Raw genomic sequence first — 20,795 nt, forward strand, 5'->3', positions numbered from 1 at the left:
CTCGTTCCCTCGACCTCGGCTTGTCTCTGACTATTCTTTACTCTCGGTACGTTAGTCCGGCCACTCTAAGGCCCGGTATACGTACCTTTCCACTCTTTGTACTCTGCGTGTTGGATCCCTGTCCCGATCCTGACACTAAGCCCTTGGCTCTTACCTTCCAAGGCTAAAACCATACAGTTCGGTCACGACTACAGGGTACCAAAGTCACCCATAGCTCCGGCTGTGGTCCCGCGGGACTTGTTGCTGAGTTTCCAGTTGCTACAAAGCCAACAGCTTATACAAGCTTGTAGTCGTAACTGACCTACCTACCAATTTGAAGGCTCAGACCTTTCCTTCTATAACAACCTTTATAGGCCTAGAATGCTATGGATACATTCCTTGCAAACGGTCACTAAGATGCTGAGCGGTAAAGGCATCAGAAACAGCTTTTATGTTCTATATTGCCCATAGGATTCCTCTCGCTTATGTCTCGGGTCTCTCATACCCTCCCATTGACAGCCATTACACACAGAGTTCCTAATTCGTCCAACATACACAGTGCAGACGTCCCTAGCTTAAATTTAGCTTAACAGGAATAAAGTGACCTTATGTATATAAGTTATGTATGTGACACTTTTCCTTTTATTTCTTGTATGCACTTATTTAACGTAACACCTATAATTGTATGTATAACACAGTAATGCTACAACAAAAATATATATTTTTTAAATTAAAAAACAAACAAAAAAAAAACTAATTTTGCAACCTACTTTTCCCATACATGAAATATATCCTACCCTTACCTCTTGTGTCACTTAACCCAACTCCTTCTAGAATATATGCTAGTTTGAGCAGGGCCCTCTGTTCCTGTACATTCAACTTGTTGCTTTGATGGAAATATTTGTCTTTTGTCCACTTATTGTACAGCTCTGCAGAATTTGCTGGTTCTTTATAAATAACAATAGTAATAATAATAATAATAATAATAATAATAATAATAATAATAATAATAATAATAATAATAACAGCATGTCCTAGGAAAAGGTTTCAACCACTTACAACTAAATGTATAGTAGGTTCTATGCTTGTATTGTATTCTTCTCTGTGAGTGTTTGGTACCTTGATTGTTCAGTGTATGCTATCTGTACATCAGTTAAAAATATTCAAAGTAAAAATGTTCTTGACCTGGTGTGTAAAGAGAAATCAGTCAGGCAGAAAAGACACTAACTCCAGGTTATTCCAAGCTTATCGATAGTGGGCTCATGTCCATGCTTGTCACAACCATTTACCGACAAGTCACTAATTGCTACATTAGCTGTCACTACAATTTTACTGTTCTGGTAAAATTGCTATAGCAGTACCAACATGTTTATAGTGTTCTGTTAGAGTTGCTAAGGCAGCACCTGTTGGTTTACATTATTTTTTTGTGGAAGAAAATACAGTCTGACTCATGCATAGACAAATAATACGAAGATCATTAAAGCAAAATAAATGAATCTCAGCTGCCCTTTCTCCAGCAATTCCTCATATAAATTGCCACTTCATATAAATCATATAAATTGCCACTTCAGAAGTTGATTACACTATCTTTTCTCACAGTAAATAGGGTTTCTCTTGTCATACTCATCAGTAGGGTGCTGTCATTGTGATGAACATAGCATTACTGGCTCTAGATCCACATTATTCACTTTAACAGGCAGAAGACTGACAGAATGTCAGCTCACATCCTGGTACCCACTACCCTTAAGCTACTCTTGGTATTAATAGGCAGTAGAGGTAACCCTGGATGCCTGGCTGCAGTGACTGGTTGCCAGGCAACACATTTACTGTTTCCAGTCCAACCCTTTATTACAGTGCACGCTGCAATGCTGATGGAAACACATGGATCAGTCTGAGAGACATGGCACAAGTGGGAACATTATGCAATGAAACAGACAGCTGCAGTAGAAAACTGCCGAAAGTTGAAGGTTAAATACATTAAAAAAAAAAAATTGTATGTGGGATCCTACTACCGCCTACCCCCATAGTGAGAAAATTAATACCCATACTGCACTGATGTCGGGCATTTAAATTGACACTACACTCCAGACATTCTGCATCACCTTCTCCAATCAGTCCATTAATTTCCGCATTTGTTATTAGTGGCATTTATAAAGTCAGCAGTGTTTTGGTCTATAATTTGAATAGGCATCTATTGATGCTGCTCACTGATGCAATGCACATGACACTCTCTTATAAATCAAGACATTCAAAGCCAAAATAAGTAGGCAATATCACAGCTTGGTTCTGGGAGCACATTAAGAATGTATGAGAATTTATACTTGTTACTACAAGCACCTTGACCATTCAAGTGATTTGAAGTGGTCATGGTGGTAGGAGTCAGTATGTGCAGTTATATTTGTAATTGCGTGTTGAAGGCTAGTTACACCCCCAGCACACTTGACATTGGCAGCACAGAACTGCATTCCAGGCTGGCAAAGTCAGTTCTGTGCATAAAATATGTATGTTGTCAATGATCACTTCACTTAGAAATCTACTGCACATAAAAATCATCCACTTGCAGGCTCTCTCTTGCAACCCTCCCACCCACTCCGCATTCCCTCCTGCCTCTCTACATTCCATATTGTTTTTTTGTTTTCTTTTTTAAACCCTCCATCCTCTCCACTCTGCACACACAGCCTTAATGATAAATGGTTTAATTTTCAATCAGATGTTAAAGGGACACTCCAGGCACCCAGACCACTTCTACCTATTGGAGTGGTCTGGGTGCCAACTCCCACTACCCTTAACCCTGCAACTGTAAATATTGCAGTTTTCATAAACTGCAATATTTACATTGCAGGGTTAACTCCTCCTCTAGTGGCTGTCTACTAAACAGCCACTGGAGGGCACTTCCTGGTTTATAGCACAGGTTTTCTGTGCTATAGCGTCACTGGACATTCTCACGCTATGTGAGGACCTCCAGCGTCGCTAAATTCCCCATAGGAAAGCATTGAAAGCATTTTCAATGCTTTCCTATGGAAAGGTCTAATACGCGTGCGCGCCATTGCCGCACATGCGCATTAGGTCTCTCCCGCCGGTGACCGTGCATGCGCAATCTGTCTCCCCCGCCGCATGATGATCACGAGGGTCATCGGCGCTGGTCTCAGGTAAGTCACTGAAGGGGTTCTAACCCCTTCAGCAACTTGGGATGGGGGGTGGGAGGGAGAGGGGACCTGCAGTGCCAGGAAAACTATTTGTTTTCCTGGCACTGGAGTGTCCCTTTAACTTGCTCTAGATCAGAGGTAGGCAACCCTTTAGGTAGGCAACCCTTTAGTCTTGAAGTCCCTTGGCATGCCGGTCCTCTTTTTATTAAATTGAGGTGTGCATGTTGCCTTATTCTGCTTGTGTTATTTATGGGTGCTGCAGTTGCTTTGTAACATTGTATGTGTGTGGATGTGGACTGTTATATTGTATATGTTGATGAGTAGTTTGTGGTTTTGTGTATGATAAATATGAATGTGAGCTATGTATGGGGGCTGCTTGTTGAATTGAGTGAATTATATATCACATGTTTGGTGGTGTGTGTACATGTGGGGCTGCTTGTGGTATTGCATGTGAATAGCTGCTGGTGGTGTTGTGTGTGTATGTATGTGGATTGTCAATGGTGTTGTGTTTGTGAAGACTGTGTGTGGGCTGTTTGTATTATTTCTATGGGGGGAAGCTTATTCTGCAGCTCTGTTTATATCTAGCAGTGTGAGTGGCTTACTTGGGGTCCAGTTGGGACAGGGCTGGCTAGGTACAAGTCAAGGGCAGGACTTGTGATAGCTACCTGTTCACAAGTGCTGGGATGAATTGATCTGATATCACTTCCTTTAAGTGCTGCAATGCGTACATTTAGGATGGTCCCTCACCACCTGCAATCATCACGCAATTTACAATAACAGGTATCTGGAGTTCAATTAGGACCTATGATAGGCAAAGGCCTGTTTGGCTCTGGCAGCCTTGAGTGCCATGCAAAGGCATCTTGAGTGCCATGCATGGCACACGTGCCATAGGTTGGACCCCTGCTCTAGATGTTTTCATTTCCTGCTCTGTAAATTGAACTTTAAATTAAATAGAATGTGCAATAAAGGAAATGTAAACATTAGAGGTCTCTTTACAGGAAATGTTTAGGAAGGTTGTGCAAATCACATGCAGGGAGGTGTGACTTGGGCTGTATATATCAAACTGCTTTAACTCCTAAAGGGAAGAGAATTGAGCAGTGAGATTGCAGGAGCATGATCAATACATCAAAACTGCTTCATCAAGCTAAAGTTGTTTTGGTGTCTGTAGTGTCTCTTCAAGGCAAGCTTCACCCTTTGTTAACTTCAATTACCATGATAAATAGATCAGAAAGGAAGAAAATAAGAACATATTCTAAAAGAGGAAGAGAAGAGGAAACAGTAGAAGAGAGGTTGACGTGACATAGCCACTTTACAGCCAATCCTATATAAGTGGTAAATATTGTTTTTTAGCATTACACAACTTATACATCAGTGAAGTTATGAAATCTTCTATTATATTAATACAATCAGCCACAGTTATTTAGTCATAATTATCCTTTAATAAAACAAGAACAAGAAGTCACAAAAAGAAACAATTATAGTTATATACATATGTAGATATTTAGACCTTACCTTGTCATTGACAACGCTTTTACCATCCCAGGCCCATCCTCTTTTAGTAAAGTAGTTTACAGTGGCAAATTCTATCAACGCTGAAAATACAAAAGCGTAGCAAACGGCAATAAACCAATCCATGGCTGTCGCATAAGCTACTTTTGGAAGGGAGTTTCTTGCACTGATGCTGAGAGTTGTCATTGTCAATACAGTTGTAACACCTAGGAGAGGGATATCGTGTGTTAACAACAAAGAAAAGATCCATGAAAATATTTTAGTCGCATCATTTTTTTATCAATGTTATCTAAAATGAATTACTTACGAGGTACAAATATAATTTATTAAACAAATCTGTATGCACAACACATAATCAAATCCATAGGCTATATTAATTGTGTGTATGTGTAAAAATATGCATGCATGAAACAATATAACACACAAATTCAACAATGATTACCATTTATTTGTAAGACTCTAGATCTGCTACAATATTGACAGGTTTCTGGAGCAAACTTCTTATCTCTGAGTAAAGCGATATAACAACTCAGAAAAGGCGGAAATACACAAACCTATGGATATATCCCCACTAAATCTTCACTATTTGTAATTATGCTAAAGCTAATAGCCTCTGAATGTATTCAAGCAATACTTACCTGACCTAGCACACAGTGTAACTCCCTGAAACCAATCTAGAGGTTTTTTTTGTAGTCTATGGAACAAAACTATGGGTGGCGACTTACATGGTCTTTTGTGCTCTAAGAAGAGGAGAAATGGCTGATCTACTTGCCTGGCACTACCGAAGCCTCTCATGTCTATTGTGAGTACTCTGTCTCTCCTCCCCACCTTTGAAACAGCTCAGGTTATCCTTGTCCCCACCAGATGAGCATATCAACCCTACTACCTGGGCTCTAGGTAAGCTGAAACTGGGACCCAACAAAGAGTTAACCAGGGTGGGTGCTTACTTGTCTGCATCAGGTACCTCAATGGAGAAGACACTGCAGAGGTGGGAGAATTTTTTTAAAATCCATCTGAGAGTGATTTTGGCACAGTGTCGAGGAGAAAGCACTTCATCTCACTTTATTCACAGTCAAGCAGACCCAAAACTAGACATCTGGACTCTAACCTCTTATATTGTGTAGTATCGGTTGTATATAATGTTTTTGATATTGATATTTTGCTTTTGCTTGGCATGTCTTTTGTTCATTATTGCACAAATAATGTGTGCAATGCAATGTGAAGTGAGGATATTAACATTAAAAAGAACCACACTCTTTATTCCTCTATAGAGAGGAAGGGATCTTCAGAGCAAAGTAATTTTAGGTATCTCAAATGAGTACATGTTGGGTAAACTAAAGATGTAAAGTTATAGATTTAAAAGTATATAATTTTGATATGGATATTAACTTACTATGCTTTACATTGGCAAGAATAATATGGGAACCTTTTGGAATTACTTGGTTTTCTGCATGAATTAGTCATAAAATGTCATGTCATTTTCATTAAAGTCACAAGTGTAGACAAACACAATACGCATAAGCTAACAGGACATAATCTTCTGGCTCTTTATTGAACACATTCCATTAATCATTCACAGTGCTGTGGAAAAAGTAAGTGAACACTTGGATTTAATAGCTAGTTGATCCTCCTTTGGCAGAAAAAACCTCAACTAAATATTTCTGGTAGCTGTGATTTCAGGAGGAATTTTGAGTCATATTCTTGGAGGTCTGGTGTGAACAATTCTCTTGAGGCCACTCTACAGCATCACTATGAGATTAAGGTCTCGGCTCAGATTGTACCACTTCAAACAAATGGATTATCTTTTTTTAATCCATTCTGCAGTGGGTTTACTTAAACGTTTAAAGATCATTGTCTTGCTGCTTTACCCAAGTTCTACTGAGCTTCAGCTGGCATGCAGTCACCCTGACAAGTCAGATAGCTTGATAGACTTGGTCATTAATTTTCCCTCAACAATAACAAGTGTTCCAATCCTCTAAACAGCAAAGCCGTCTGAATCATGATGTTCTTTCCATCATAATTAACCGTTGGGATGAGATGATGTTTTTACATTAGCATGTGGTGCCCTTTAAACAAATATATGTACATAGTGCTGCGTGTGCTTCCCAAATAACTCAACCTTAGTTTCAACAGTCCATAAAATTATCGAATGTCAAGGCTGATCGTGACAAACTTCAGAAATGTGTTTTGTTTTGTTTTTTTAAAGTAGAAGAAGATTTCATTGTGGTGTCCTGACATGAACACAACGTCTAATTAATATTTTTTTGTATGGTAGACTCATGAATAGAAATATTAACCAGTTTCAATAATTTCTTCATTTATTAGCTGTCACTGTAAGGTTCTTCTTTACCTTATCAAACCCAATTTTAAGACAAATTTATACATAAATGCAGTCACTTCTAATGGGTTCACATATGTTTGCTTGCCATTGTATAAGGCTGCAAAGCTTTAAAGAAAAAGCAGTTTTAAAAACAAGACCAGAAGTTTTGATTTATTATTTTTTACTGTGTTATGAAATTCTGAACCTTTTTGTGAAATCTGAAAATGTAGCATTACTTCATGTTCAGTGCTCTCATTGACTATGTAAACAATTAATTAATGTGCTGTGAATTTACAGAACACTTGCAGCAGCAGAGTGAAACAGCACATATCATGATTAATTCATAGAATAAAAACTAAACTGGATCCATAAAAATGCATATTTAGAATGTAATTCGTCCACGTCTACTCTGAGACCGAACACGTATTTTGAACCTGTTAAAAACAATATACAAACTATTTTATTCGTTATATGCAGCTAGAAGTCTCAATCTCTCCAATGAGACTTCTATCTGAGGAAAACTATTTAATCAGTTACAGATGCGATGCCAATAATAGTACTGTATGCTCATTTTATTATTTACTTATGTAACAGAATTTCTGTCGAGCAACCAGGGCTCGAGTCCTGCAGGAACACGTGGGAATGGCGTTCCTGCACTTTTTCCACAGCAGGAATGCTGTTCCCGTTAATAGTCCTGCAGGACCTGTCCTTTGACTGTGGACCCCCTGCTACTGCACACTGCACATGGGGGGCCAGCACACTCTGAGTTCCCTCTACAGCTGCTCTGTGTCTCACTTTCGCTAGTCCTGCGGATGTCTGAGCGTTGCCACGGGTAACCATGGCAACGCTCCGCACAGTACGCAGGCAGGTCTCGCAAGATTTAGACAGAGCATTGCTGGAAAGGGAACACAGAGTGTGCTGGGCCCCCGTATGCAGTGGCAGACTCCCTCCACCATGCCACCGGACCACCAGGGAATGCAATCTCGACCCTCCTTGGCAAGGTAAGAAGCAGGGAGGGAAGAATAAAATATACTCCTATAAATCTAAAAAAAAATGCTTCCTTCCCCCCTGTTTTACACACACACACACACACACTTACTACAAACACACTACATTCATTATGCACACTCTGCATTCACTACAAACACACTGCATTTATTATACACACTCTGCACTCACTACAAACACACTACATTCATTATGCACACTATGCATTCACTACAAATACACTACATTCATTATACACACTGTTGATTCACTACACACTACATTCACTATACACACTCTGCATTCTTGACACACACACTACATTCATTATGCACACTCTGCACTCAAACTCTGCACTGTACTACATTTATTTGCTTATTGCATGTGGATTTTGGAGATGTCTTTGTAAACTGGCACTTTACAATAAATGTTGCATTGTATTTCTGAGAAATATAGATGCATAGGAGCGTATAATTTTTTTATTGGGGGGGTCGGGAGGAGAGAGTGGATCTAAGGTGAGTTCCCACACTTTTTTCTCCAAGACTTGACCCCTGCGAGCAATCATGTTTGAATGGAAACAAGATCAACTAGTAAAAGCTGTATAGAGTCACTCTAAGCAACGTAAATACTTTGTCTTAATGAAGTGGCTATGATGCAAAGACCCAATCCATGCAGCCTTTATTTTAAGATATAAAAAGAAAGGCTGCATTGATAGTTTTTTTTCTGTATAGGGTTACCTTACTGCATTGATTCCCAAACTGTTAATCAGCACCAAGAATACTTTCTTCCTGCCTTGCAATATAAGTTTTGTGCAATGTTGCTTCTGTCATAGCACAAATAGCACAGACACCATATTAACCACTTGGGCCACCTGCCCATGGCATGCTCAGTATTACACAGTGTTAAAGCTCCTGCTTTCAGAAAATGTAGCCCTATAACTTTCTGATAAAGAAAATCCATATATCAGTTCTGTTTCTTTTTACCGCTTCCCTGCAAAGTGCGGAGGTCAGAATAAAAACACGTCATTGTTGATGGAAATTTATGTCAAGTCAAATTGTGTGCAAGAAGATGCCTCCTCCTCCTACAATTCTTAACAAGCTCATGGAGAGTATGGCTGAGGCTGGTGAGAGTTAAAACATACATCTGATGAAATGGGATAGTGAAACAAACACATGCTTAACAGCAGGCTTCCCCAAACTCCAGCCCTCTAGATGTTGCTGAAATACAACTCCTATGATTCTATGAATAAAATAGATAGGCTGAGAATCATGGGAGTTGTAGTTCAGAAACATCTGGAGGGCTGGAGTTTGGGGAAGCCTGCTTAACAGCTGATGTTGAACAATTCAAATGGCGGCTGAGCTTGATAAGATGTTTAGTCCAAGTCACCATCTTAATGGAAATATAAAAATAATGCTTACAAACAGCAACTGTACTAACAAACAAAATTATGATTTATAAAATATATATAACTATATAACTAACAAGGTAGCAAGTGTTAGACAAAAAGGTAAATTGTTAGTGCTTAGGAAATAATTGTGCACATTTTAGTGAAAAGAATTGTGCAAATTTTATATTTATATGCTATAATAGTATATCAGTCACCTTTGATAGACTCCAAAGCTTATATACTATTATACTATTTGTTTTTTTTTTTTCTTTTGAGAATTTTTCTGTAGAAGGGATATCTCAGAATATTGACATATAAATAGAAGGTCAGAACTGTTCAAGAAAGATTATTGTCCATCCATCTAAATATGGGACAAATGCATAGAGTAATCTAATATAGATAGGGGAAGTATCATTAGCAGAAGTAATTAGAATGTTAAGATTTTACTTTTATTTCATTATTTAAAAACCAACATCCACAAGCAAAAACAAACATTTGTTGCAATCTAAACCACATGTGAAATGTAGTATAACTGAAAGCACAGAAGCCTGGTACACGTATGAACTAACCATTTGACCCAGGTAATGCAATTCAGTGCACACATAACAACAACAAAAAATCATTGAATGATAAATAATAAATAGAGGCAAAGAGGATACCAGAATGAATGAGCCAAATGCATAGTTATAATCTAGAGCAGAAATGTTAGCTTCACAAAGCAGTTTTGGTGTATAGATCATGCCCCTGCAGTCTCGCTGCTCGATTATATGCCATTTAGGAGCTAAACACCTTTTTTTTTTTATTTGTTTGTGGTCCTAGCTATACATCCCCTGACTGTGACTGAAACAGATTGCATGGGAAAAAAATCATTTCAGATCTTTAGAAGTTTGTATTTCCTACTTTGTTAATTAAACCTTTATTACACACATGAGGCTCATGCAGGCTATTAACAGAGCTAGAGCTATGAATTGTAAAATTAAACAGACTGTCCAATGAAGGAAGTTTAACCCCTTAAGGACCAAACTTCTGGAATAAAAGGGAATCATGACATGTCACACGTCATGTGTCCTTAAGGGGTTAAAGGGACACTATAGTCACCAACACAACTTTAGCTTTAGGAAGCAGTTTTAGTATATAGATCATGATCCTGCAGTCTCACTGCTCAAATCTCTGCAATTTAGGAGTTAAATCCCTTTTGTTTCTGTCCATGCAGCCCTAGTCACACCTCCCCTGGCTGTGACTCGCACACCATACATGAAAAAAAGTGAACATTAATCATACGCAAAATGCCTCTGTGGGGTCTAGCAAGCTATCAACAGTACAGGGGATAATACATTTTAAATTAAATAGAATTTGCAATGAAGGAAGTATAAACATTAGCTGACTCTTTACAGGAAGTGTTTAGGTAGGCTGTGCAAATCACATGCAGGGAGGTGTGACTATGGTGCATAAATTAAGTGATTTAATTCCTATATGGCAGAGAATTGAGCTGTGAGACTGTAGGGGCATGATCTATTTACCAAAAGTGCTTCATCATGCAAAAGTTGTTTTTTTGTGTCTATAGCATATTATATCAAAAATATTTAAATGTTATTATTTTATAAAAAATATATAGAATTTTATCCTTTATGACTCTTATGCCTTACCAGCAATATAATTTTATAATATTTATCACAACACTTAACCAGTTGAATGACTGGCTGAGTCTCATGGGAAATGTAGTCAGCAAGAACTGCAGTGCTAAATGCAAGACATTATTACTAAATAGTTTAGTTCAATTTTTATATGCAGAGTATAAGAAAAAGGCCTAGCTGGGGAACAGTGCTTTCAGTTCTTGCCTGAATGAGACAGTGGAGAGCTGTCAGTAGAGGAGAGAATGAGCGAGAAATGGTTTCAAAGCATGGAGCCAGGGTACGATTAACAGAGATTGCACGGGACAAAGTGCATGAATGTATTCAATGGCTGAAGCTAAGGGACAACTGTCAGACATGGTCCCTTTACTTTTCACACTGAAGGCAGAAGCTAAAACAATGCAGCAGACATGGAGTCAAAATGGAGCATGCAACATGGGAAGTCGAGCTCTGCCAACTTCAACTCCTGGAGCTAAGAGCCTATAAAAGCCCAGCAGGCAGCCCTGTCTTTTAGGGCAGTATAATTGCTGCCCAAAAAGGATTGAGAAAAAAAACGGTAGCTGTCAGGCACCAAACCATAGTGATACACACAACTTCTCATATGACTACATCACATATTTGTGCAAACGACCATACATCTGCTTATGCTTTAAATTACGGATGGACGTCAAACAGTCGATGAGGGTGATTTACAAAATGCCTTATATGATTTAATCAGATTATTTGGCAAATGACCATAAATCTGTTTTTGTTTTATTGTACTCTTCCTACCAGCAATGAGGAGCATAAGAGGGAGTGGAGTGCAATTGCAGTACTATTAATTAAAAAGGCATAAATTGCATATGTTTGATCAAGACAAATCTTAAAAGTGCAAGTTCGCACAAAATAAGATAAAAACTCCAAGAGAAAAAATATATAGTTTATTTTTTTTTTTTTTATAATTGCAACAAATACTGGTGGGGTGCTGCCTTAAGTGCTATTCAGATTCTTGCATTCTATATAATATAAGATGGGGTAATCTGGTCCAAAAGTCTATTCCTTTTCTCTTTTTTTACAAATAAAACTACTCACAGCTGCTATAGATTGTGGAAATTTGTATTTGACATAAAGATGATTTATGGGTAACTTGCATCCAGATTTCTTTTTTTGTTTCTGTTCCACTCTGGCACCATCATCTCTTATTTCTGGTATCCACTAATCCAGAAAAGTGCATGTCCTCAGGAACTCTGATTGGTTTCTTTGGGTGTAGAGAGGATGAGTGATTGTGTTTCTCTGTGATTGGTGGAATTGAGTAAATTGATCATTTAAGAGATCTATGGCAATATACCTCAGCACAGAATGCACTAGTTGAATATATTTTTTAGCTGTTATGTATATGTATAGTTTGTATATTGTATTTTTGTAATATCGTATCCTATTGTAACAATGCAATGTTTTGTGGACAAAGACCCAGGACATACTTGAAAAATATAGACATCTCAATGTATCCATCCTGGTAAAAATATTTTATAAATAAAGAAATAAATTTTCTGAAATATTAATCTCAAATTCCGGAATCATTTGAGTTCACAAAATTGGTACAGTTCAAATCCAGTATAATTTGATTTTTTTTATTTCCTTTATCAGGCTGATGTTAAATATTGTGAATTAAACAAAAAAAAAAAAAACGGTCTAAATTAGTCTTGCTTTTAGGTTGCAGATTTGAAAATTCAGCCTTTAGTAAATATCTATCATGCCGAATGCAGAACACTTTATTTATTTCTAACTTGTTAGAAATTAAGTTACATGTCAGTTTATTCAGTCTTTAGACAATTCATGAGTAGCAAATCTTTGCTTATCCTGACGCACTATTGAAGCATGAAGCTGCAAAAGGAATTTGATTGATATAAAATAGACATACTTTGCTTATGATCAACTGAATTCCCTTAACTTGAGGAATTTTGAGAAAGAACCAGTTTAAATGTGCTACTAAAGTAAAATAACTAACTGGCTCCAAAGGTATAGATGAGCATAAACATTGAGTACAAATAATATTACTAAATATGTCAAGTATACGTACTAGAAAAAAAGTGAATATTGTTGTATGGTAGTTATGAATTCAAATATCTAATATTTTACAAATGACTTATATTTAACATATTTTTATATTATTATGTTTTATTAGTTATATAGCACATATCAACATACTACATTCTCACCAGTTATTTCACATTAAATTTCCTTCTGGTATGTTAACAATTACTGTATCTGTTCTGTTGACTAGAGTTTACATGCCTATAGAAACATAGAAACATAGAATGTGACGGCAGATAAGACCATTCGGCCCATCTAGTCTGCCCAGTTTTCTAAATACTTTCATTAGTCCCTGGCCTTATCTTATAATTAGGATAGCCGTATGCCTATCCCACGCATGCTTAAACTCCTTTACTGTGTTAACCTCTACCACTTCAGCTGGGAGGCTATTCCATGCATCCACTACCCTCTCAGTAAAGTAATACTTCCTGATATTATTTTTAAACCTTTGTCCCTCTTGTTGTGGTAGTTTTTCTTCTTTTAAATATAGTCTCCTCCTTTACTGTGTTGATTCATTTTATGTATTTAAATGTTTCTATCATATCCCCCCGTCTCGTCTTTCCTCCAAGCTATACGTGTTAAGATCCTTTAACCTTTCCTGGTAAGTTTTATCCTGCAATCCATGAACCAGTTTAGTAGCCCTTCTCTGAACTCTCTCTAAGGTATCAATATCCTTCTGAAGATACGGTCTCTAGTACTGCGTACAATACTCCAAGTGAGGTCTCACCAGTGTTCTGTACAATGGCATGAGCACTTCCCTATGCCCAATACTGTTCTTTAAGTATAGTTTGATATAAACTGGGGTTCTACTCATCTCCCAGGGATCACCCATATCTTGGAAACAGAATTTCCACTTTCGAATTTCCGATGTCAGTTTATTAGATTGACTGGCTAAGCATGGTTGGGGTGGTTCAGCTTCTACTCTTCCAAATCATGCAGCAGATGTTCAATGGCAAGCAATATTCCACGACAGTAACTTCAAATTTGGTTATAGGGCAAGCAAATACTCAGTGGTTATATTCATATTGAATAGTTTAACTTAAGCTATACATAGTTAATTCAGTTATAATGTTCCTTATAATTTTAAAATTACCATACAGAATCGATTTGTCATATAATTTGTTGTATTTAAATGTAATAAAAAGCCCATTTTTATGCTAATTTGAGACTTAAAGGAGAACAATAGGTGTAGGTGTACATCAATTTAAGCTTATTCTTAAAATATGAATATGACTGACATTTCTACAGCTATGACATAAATCTTACTGCAAGTGATTCAACGAGTATGGATAAAAAGACCTAGCTTATTAACATTACATAACATTTATATAATAGAAAACTAAATATAACACTCAACGGGAAAGATTTCTTTTTAAGATTTAAAATGAAGATTTAAACACAAAAGTTAAATGTTTTTCTTAAACTGGACCATATATGTGAATGATAAGCATCTTTAAGACGGTCTAAATAATTTTAATTACAAAGATACATATTGAAAGTTTTTTCCACACTTTTTCCATTGCATTGACCTACAATGACTAAATTGTAACTTTTTACTGCCAAATTAATTTCTAGTACAGGTAAAATGTTTATCGTGCATTTTCTGTATTGTGGCCAGCATATGGCATAAGTACAGTGAGGGAAAAAAATATTTGATCCCCCTGCTGATTTTGAACATTTGCCCACTGACAAAGAAATTAGCAGTCTATAATTTTAATGGTAGGTGTGATTTAACAGTGAGATACAGAATAACACAAAAACAATCTCAAAAAAGTTATAACTTGATTTGCATGTCAATGAGTGAAAGAGGTATTTGATCCCCTGTCAATCCGCAAGATTTCTGATTCCTAGGTGTCTTTTATACAGGTAATTAGCTGTGATTAGGAGGACTTTCTTAAAGGAGAAGCATTATGCTTTGGGGGTGTTTTTCTACTAGGTGGATAGGACAATTGCACCGCATCATAGGTATGATGGACAGGGCCATGTACCATCAAATCTTGGGTGAGAACCTCCTTCCCTCAGCCAGGGCATTGAAAATGGGTGGTGGATGGGTATTCCAGCATGACAATGTCCCAAAACACACAGCCAAAGCAGCAAAGAAGTGGCTCAAAAAGAAGCACATTAAGGTCCTGGAGTGGCCTAGCCAGTCTCCAGACCTTAATCCCATAGAAAATCTGTGGAGGTAGATGAAGGTTCGAGTTGTCAAACATCAGCCTTGAAACCTTGGAGAGGATCTGCAAAGAGGAGTGGGACAAAATCCCTCTTGACATGTGTGCAAACCTGGTGGCCAACTACAAGAAACGTCTGACCTCTGTGATTGACAACAAGGGTTTTACCACCGAGTACTAAGTCGAAGGGGTCAAATACTTATTTCACTCATTGACATGCAAATCAGTTTATAACTTTTTGACATGCACTTTTCTGGATATTTTTTTTTTTTTTTTGTTATTCTGTCTCACTGTTAAAATACACCTACCATTAAAATTATAGACTGATCATTTCTTTGTCAGTGGGCAAATGTTCAAAATCAGCAGGGAATCAAATACTTTTTTCCCTCACTGTTAAATTCTATTAAATTTAAAGAGATAAAATATCATTCACAATTTAAGTACAACTGACAATAGTCAAAATAAATGGCATCCCCATTGCTATTGCCATTTCACATTAATATGATTGTACAGCGCTATGAAACTTGTTGGCGCTCTATAAATAATAATAATAATAATAATAATAAGTGACTGGTTACGTTGTTTCCTTAGTAATTGTTTCACACCTAGCACTTGGATTAAGATTCTTGTCTTTAAACGTATGGCTACTATACTCGCTACATTTACTCAAAGTTCAGATGTCCCCAAGTCCCATGTAATTGCTTGGTCTGGTTGCTGCTAGACAATAAATATATAAAGATGTTATCATATCATGTTGGAATATGTTTAAAGGAAAAATAATATAATACCACATATACTGAAAAATTTTAATTTAGTATTTCTATTGTACTAGTTATATCTTAAGAAGTTTTTATCCCATGGGATACATTTTGCATGTCAAAGCAGAGAAACAAATATGATACAAATCTGTTAACCGACAATTTAAAATGATGCAATTTCTTACAATTACATGATGTTGGGGACACTTATTGATGTTCGTTATTACTTTTTGTTTTAGTGACATTTTAATAAATGATATACACGTGGTGTTGCATTTTTGAAAAGTCATTTAATTAGACATAACACAATTAGCTACACTCTAACACCATCTGGTTCTGTTATTGTTTCTTCTTTAAAGCAACATGATGGTATTTTAACCCCTAACCTTCTTACAATTCATGTTAATAAACGATATAATCTTATAGAAAAATGTATGTAATGTAATACACTACATAATCTACTAAAAATAAAGCATGTTATAAAAAAAGTAGGATTGGCTCCTAATTTGTCTTTTTGCAGAAATTATTAGGGAATTATTGGAAGATAATCCCAATAATCCCAAGCAAGTGTTAAAAAATCTTTAAACAGTTTTCTGATATATTTAAACCGAAATGGAAAATCAATTACTAGAAGAGGAAAATATAGGCTATAGGATATAGAAGAGTTTATGATGCGTCATGCCCTACAGGCTCTTAATCATTGGCACATATCACATAGATCCTACAGCATGACCAAATCCCCTGACTCTGATTTACCTTCAGTGATGTCTACTTCAACCAGTTTCTAGATATCAAAGCCTTGATCTACATATGTACATGAATTCCCTATTCACCTAATGACTGAAAATTAGGATGAGTGCAGTTCCCTTTTTACTTAAAACACATAAATGATAATAACTTGCCCGACTGGCTCCTATGAATTAATTTTCAAGTGAATGGGACCTAGTTTTGCTTGAACCTATATGATAGGAAATGTGTTAAAGAAATGAATGAAATATACAATTCCATGGTTTCTACTAGGCATCTCTTCCAAATGAAAGTGAGATATATGTGGGTTAAGTTGTTTAGCTTTTTTGAAAATATTAATGATGCTCTAATGGATGCTTAGCTGTACACGTGTATGCAGTACCTCTTAGATGTAAGTGCAGATACTGACATCATTGAGTAATGAGTACTATGTGAATGTACATAATATTGTACACGTGTTCTGTCCATGAAATGATCGAAAACATTATTGCAATTAAAGGTTATAATCTTTGTGAATGAGAGGCGACAGCATATTTTGTTTTAAAATAGGACACATCTGGGACATGGGTTGTGGATATCTCAATGAGAAAATAAATTAAAAGGAAATAATTCAAGTGCCTTTTTAAAGTACTTTAAAATGGCTAAAGTGCCCTTTAATAGATTATGCCAGTCAATGCCAGATGCTCTTGTATGTCTGTGTCAATAACCACATGTCTACCGTTTCCACTCAAAGGAAAACCACGTAATATGATTTTTTTTACCAATCAACAAAAAACAATATATCCAACTCATCTTACCTTGACAACAATGCACCAAGAAAAGCCAACAATATAACAAAGTTTAATTTATGTCAGCAAACTAGTGGATCTAGTTAGAAATATAATAATTAAACACAATTGAATAAGGTGTCTAGAGTATGAAGATGCTGTCCACTTAGCCAAGCCTACAAAATAAGAAAAACTAAACACTAAAAAAGAGTGAATAAAAAAAAACTTTGCTAAAACAAATATTTTTTTAAAAGAAAGACATTTCCATACAATTAACTTTTAGTTATGCCAATGTAATAAATATAATTTTAAAAAATGAATTATTGGCAACAACCGGCAATGTAATAAATCACTAGGGGTCACTATTACTATACAAATTGCAAACACTAGCATTTATCTAATCTGTAAATGCCTAAATGATAAATTTGCCAGGGAATAATCAGCAAAATGCAGTACCCAAGCATGACCTCTAGGGGTTCCATTGATCAAATTGTATAGGCAGGGAGGGGGAAAGTTACAATTGGACAGCATACAATAATGAATTGTAACTTTCCCCCTCCCTGCCTATACAATGAATCCCCAGATTCTCATTTCCATTATTTCCATATACCATGGTTCATCCACCTATCCTTAACACATATAATTAAACCTATTTTTCATTAATAAGCAGAGCAAATGACAAGTATACATATTACAATATTTGAAAAGTTTATCAGTTATGTAAATGAAAGTTATATTATACTACAAAATACAAAAATATATGCTTTAAGAACTTCAAACGAGCATACTGACACCGACTATACAGACATTGTAATGGGTTGAGTACTTATAGTGCTAAAATATATAAACCAGATTACACTCTGTAGACTGGATTAGCACAATAAGTACACATAAAGTAGCAGAGAGGCACTTATATAATATATTTATATTCATATTTCCTATATTAATATACACTACTGGTCGAAAGTTTTAGAAAATGCAATTTTTTTCAGTCTTTATTGAAATTTATGCAGTTTAAAGTCTCAATGTAATTTGATATTAAAGAATTAAAAAAAATTAACTGGAATAAAAAAAAATAATAATCATTGAATTCTTATGTTTAACAACATGTAATCTATTTTTTATTTGAAACATTAAAGTAGCCAGTGCCACCTTTTGCAGGTATAACAGCTGAGTACAGTTGTGACATTCATTCCACGATAGAAGTCCCATATTGTTTGGAAAGTAGACTTGTACACTGTGAAATTGATTTATTGTGATGATACAAATGGATTCATCTTTAATAAAAAACAAAAAACTGTTTTGGCGATTTGGGTTTTGTTTATGTGTCATTTCGTTTTGGATGAATTTTGTGAAAATTTTTGGAAAAACAATTCGGGCGACCAAAATGGTTTGAAAACCAGCCATAACAATCAATGCACTGTAAAATAGAAATATTATGTATATATTGTTCAGTACAGCAATAGGTGCATTTTATCACTAACTTGTTCACAGATCAAGTGAGAAGCAACCAACAGAGGGAAAAAAGGAGGAGCAGTACATTTTTTATATATATGTTATATATTATTATATAGTAAAATATATAAAAAAAATATTATCTCTCCTCCTTTACCCCTCCACCCCATCCCCCATTGGTCACTTCTCACTTGGTCACTTCAAGAGGATCACAATGCCAGAAATAATGTTGCATCGAATACGGATCTGGAAAAGGATAGACGTTACAATGGAACTAATAGTGCATTCCAAAAGTGAGAGAGAGGCAGACTAGAAATGAGAGAAAAGCCAGCAACCAACCAAAAAGGGTATATAAACAAGGGACAAGTCATTACATTACTCCAACTGATGAAGCTAGATTTGACTAAACACCTACTGGACTCAATGTACTACTAGTGAGGTCTTTATATTGTTTTAAATTGATATATTTTAATCTTACTTTTAATTAAACCTGCTATTTTGTTGAACACCACATGTAGTGGACCTTATCCATCAGAGGATTTTGAAAGCCTGTTAAGTGTCGAACCAGCTATACAAGGCTCAGAATCACTGTTAATATTGGCATCGACAGCAACAGAAAAAGGGGTCAGGACTATCCCAATTAGCCCTAATGTACCTACCACCAGAGTTAAACGTGTAGATTGGTTCTATGCTCGTAAGTATGAAGGTAGTAACTATTTATTATTGCAATATATTTTGTACATCTGCACTTTTGCACCCCCATGTCTTGTTTTTCTACAGTGATGGCTACACCCCACGATAGAGAAGCATTGTTATAGGTATTAACTGCTCCACCCATTTATATTTTGTATCCCAATCAGTTATCTTTTATTGGTGCCGCAAAAAGATGTCTAATCTTAAAATGCAAATAAAACTGTTTTATACATTGTCCATCTTATTGTCCTTACCAGCAGTGTTGCAAAAGCGTCTACAAATGTGTTGCACTTGCAGATTGCTTTGCATTCACTGTTCTGTCTAGTTCATCCCCAATCAGCTGGACTGAGATTTAAGTCTGGTGACTGTCCTAGCCATTCCATGAATTGATGCCTACCATGTATACTTTATATGTTTTGGATCATTACCAGAATGTAAGATGAACCCTTGGTATATATCATAAGGCATTGCATGGTGCCACAAAATGCAGTGGCAGCTTTTTCCTGTTTAAGGTGCCACTCCTTCTGTACAAGTCACCAACTATGGATTCAGCATAGCCTCAGACCATCGTGCTTCCTGCTTCATATTTGCCATTTGGTGTCACACAATGAGGAACTATCATTACGTCTACTCAACACTGTACAAAACCACTGTGTGGTTAAACAAAGATGGACAATTTAGACTCATCAGTCTTATAGGGCCTTCATACAGTCATAACTAGTTCACTGATCATGCTTACTGGTGCAGAGAAGCCTTTTTTTTTAGATTGAAATATTATCAATGGCTTTTTACTGCCACTCAACCTGCCACTTCAAGGTCTTCTCTTCACAGTTAAAAGGGAGACTTGCTTCATCTGACAAGTGTTGAGCTGTGATTGAATCTGTTGGCCCTGTTAATCACCTATCATGCACTGTTGACTTTTATTAACATGTTGTCTGATTCTCTTGTGGCTTTTCTTTCCTGTCCAAGTTTCCTCCAGATTCCAAATGCCTTTTGATGGTGTAGTAAACTATGCTCCCTGACACCTTGGCATTCTTTGCAATTTCTCTAAAGAAAAGACTTTCACTTTCAAAGGTTATAATGTTCTGTCTTTCTTCCTTAGTTGTCTTTTACTAAAAAAAGGCTTTTGTTTATAACTTTAAAATAAAGATTTGTTTTTAGTTTTGGTAACGTAA

The 20,795-nt window shown here is 36.3% G+C and overlaps 1 protein-coding gene across 1 annotated transcript in view; it reads right to left on the reverse strand.

The window, feature by feature from the left end:
* Nucleotides 1-20,795, reverse strand: part of GABRA2 (gamma-aminobutyric acid type A receptor subunit alpha2) — a 134,013-nt gene that overhangs the window by 11,018 nt on the left and 102,200 nt on the right. Inside the window, exon 9 of the mRNA XM_063457919.1 lies at nt 4,638-4,840. Coding sequence (XP_063313989.1) covers nt 4,638-4,840 — 203 coding nt within the window. The remainder of the gene's footprint in view (nt 1-4,637; nt 4,841-20,795) is intronic.

This window comes from Pelobates fuscus, chromosome 6 (genome assembly GCF_036172605.1).
Source record: "Pelobates fuscus isolate aPelFus1 chromosome 6, aPelFus1.pri, whole genome shotgun sequence".
NCBI lineage: Eukaryota > Metazoa > Chordata > Amphibia > Anura > Pelobatidae > Pelobates > Pelobates fuscus.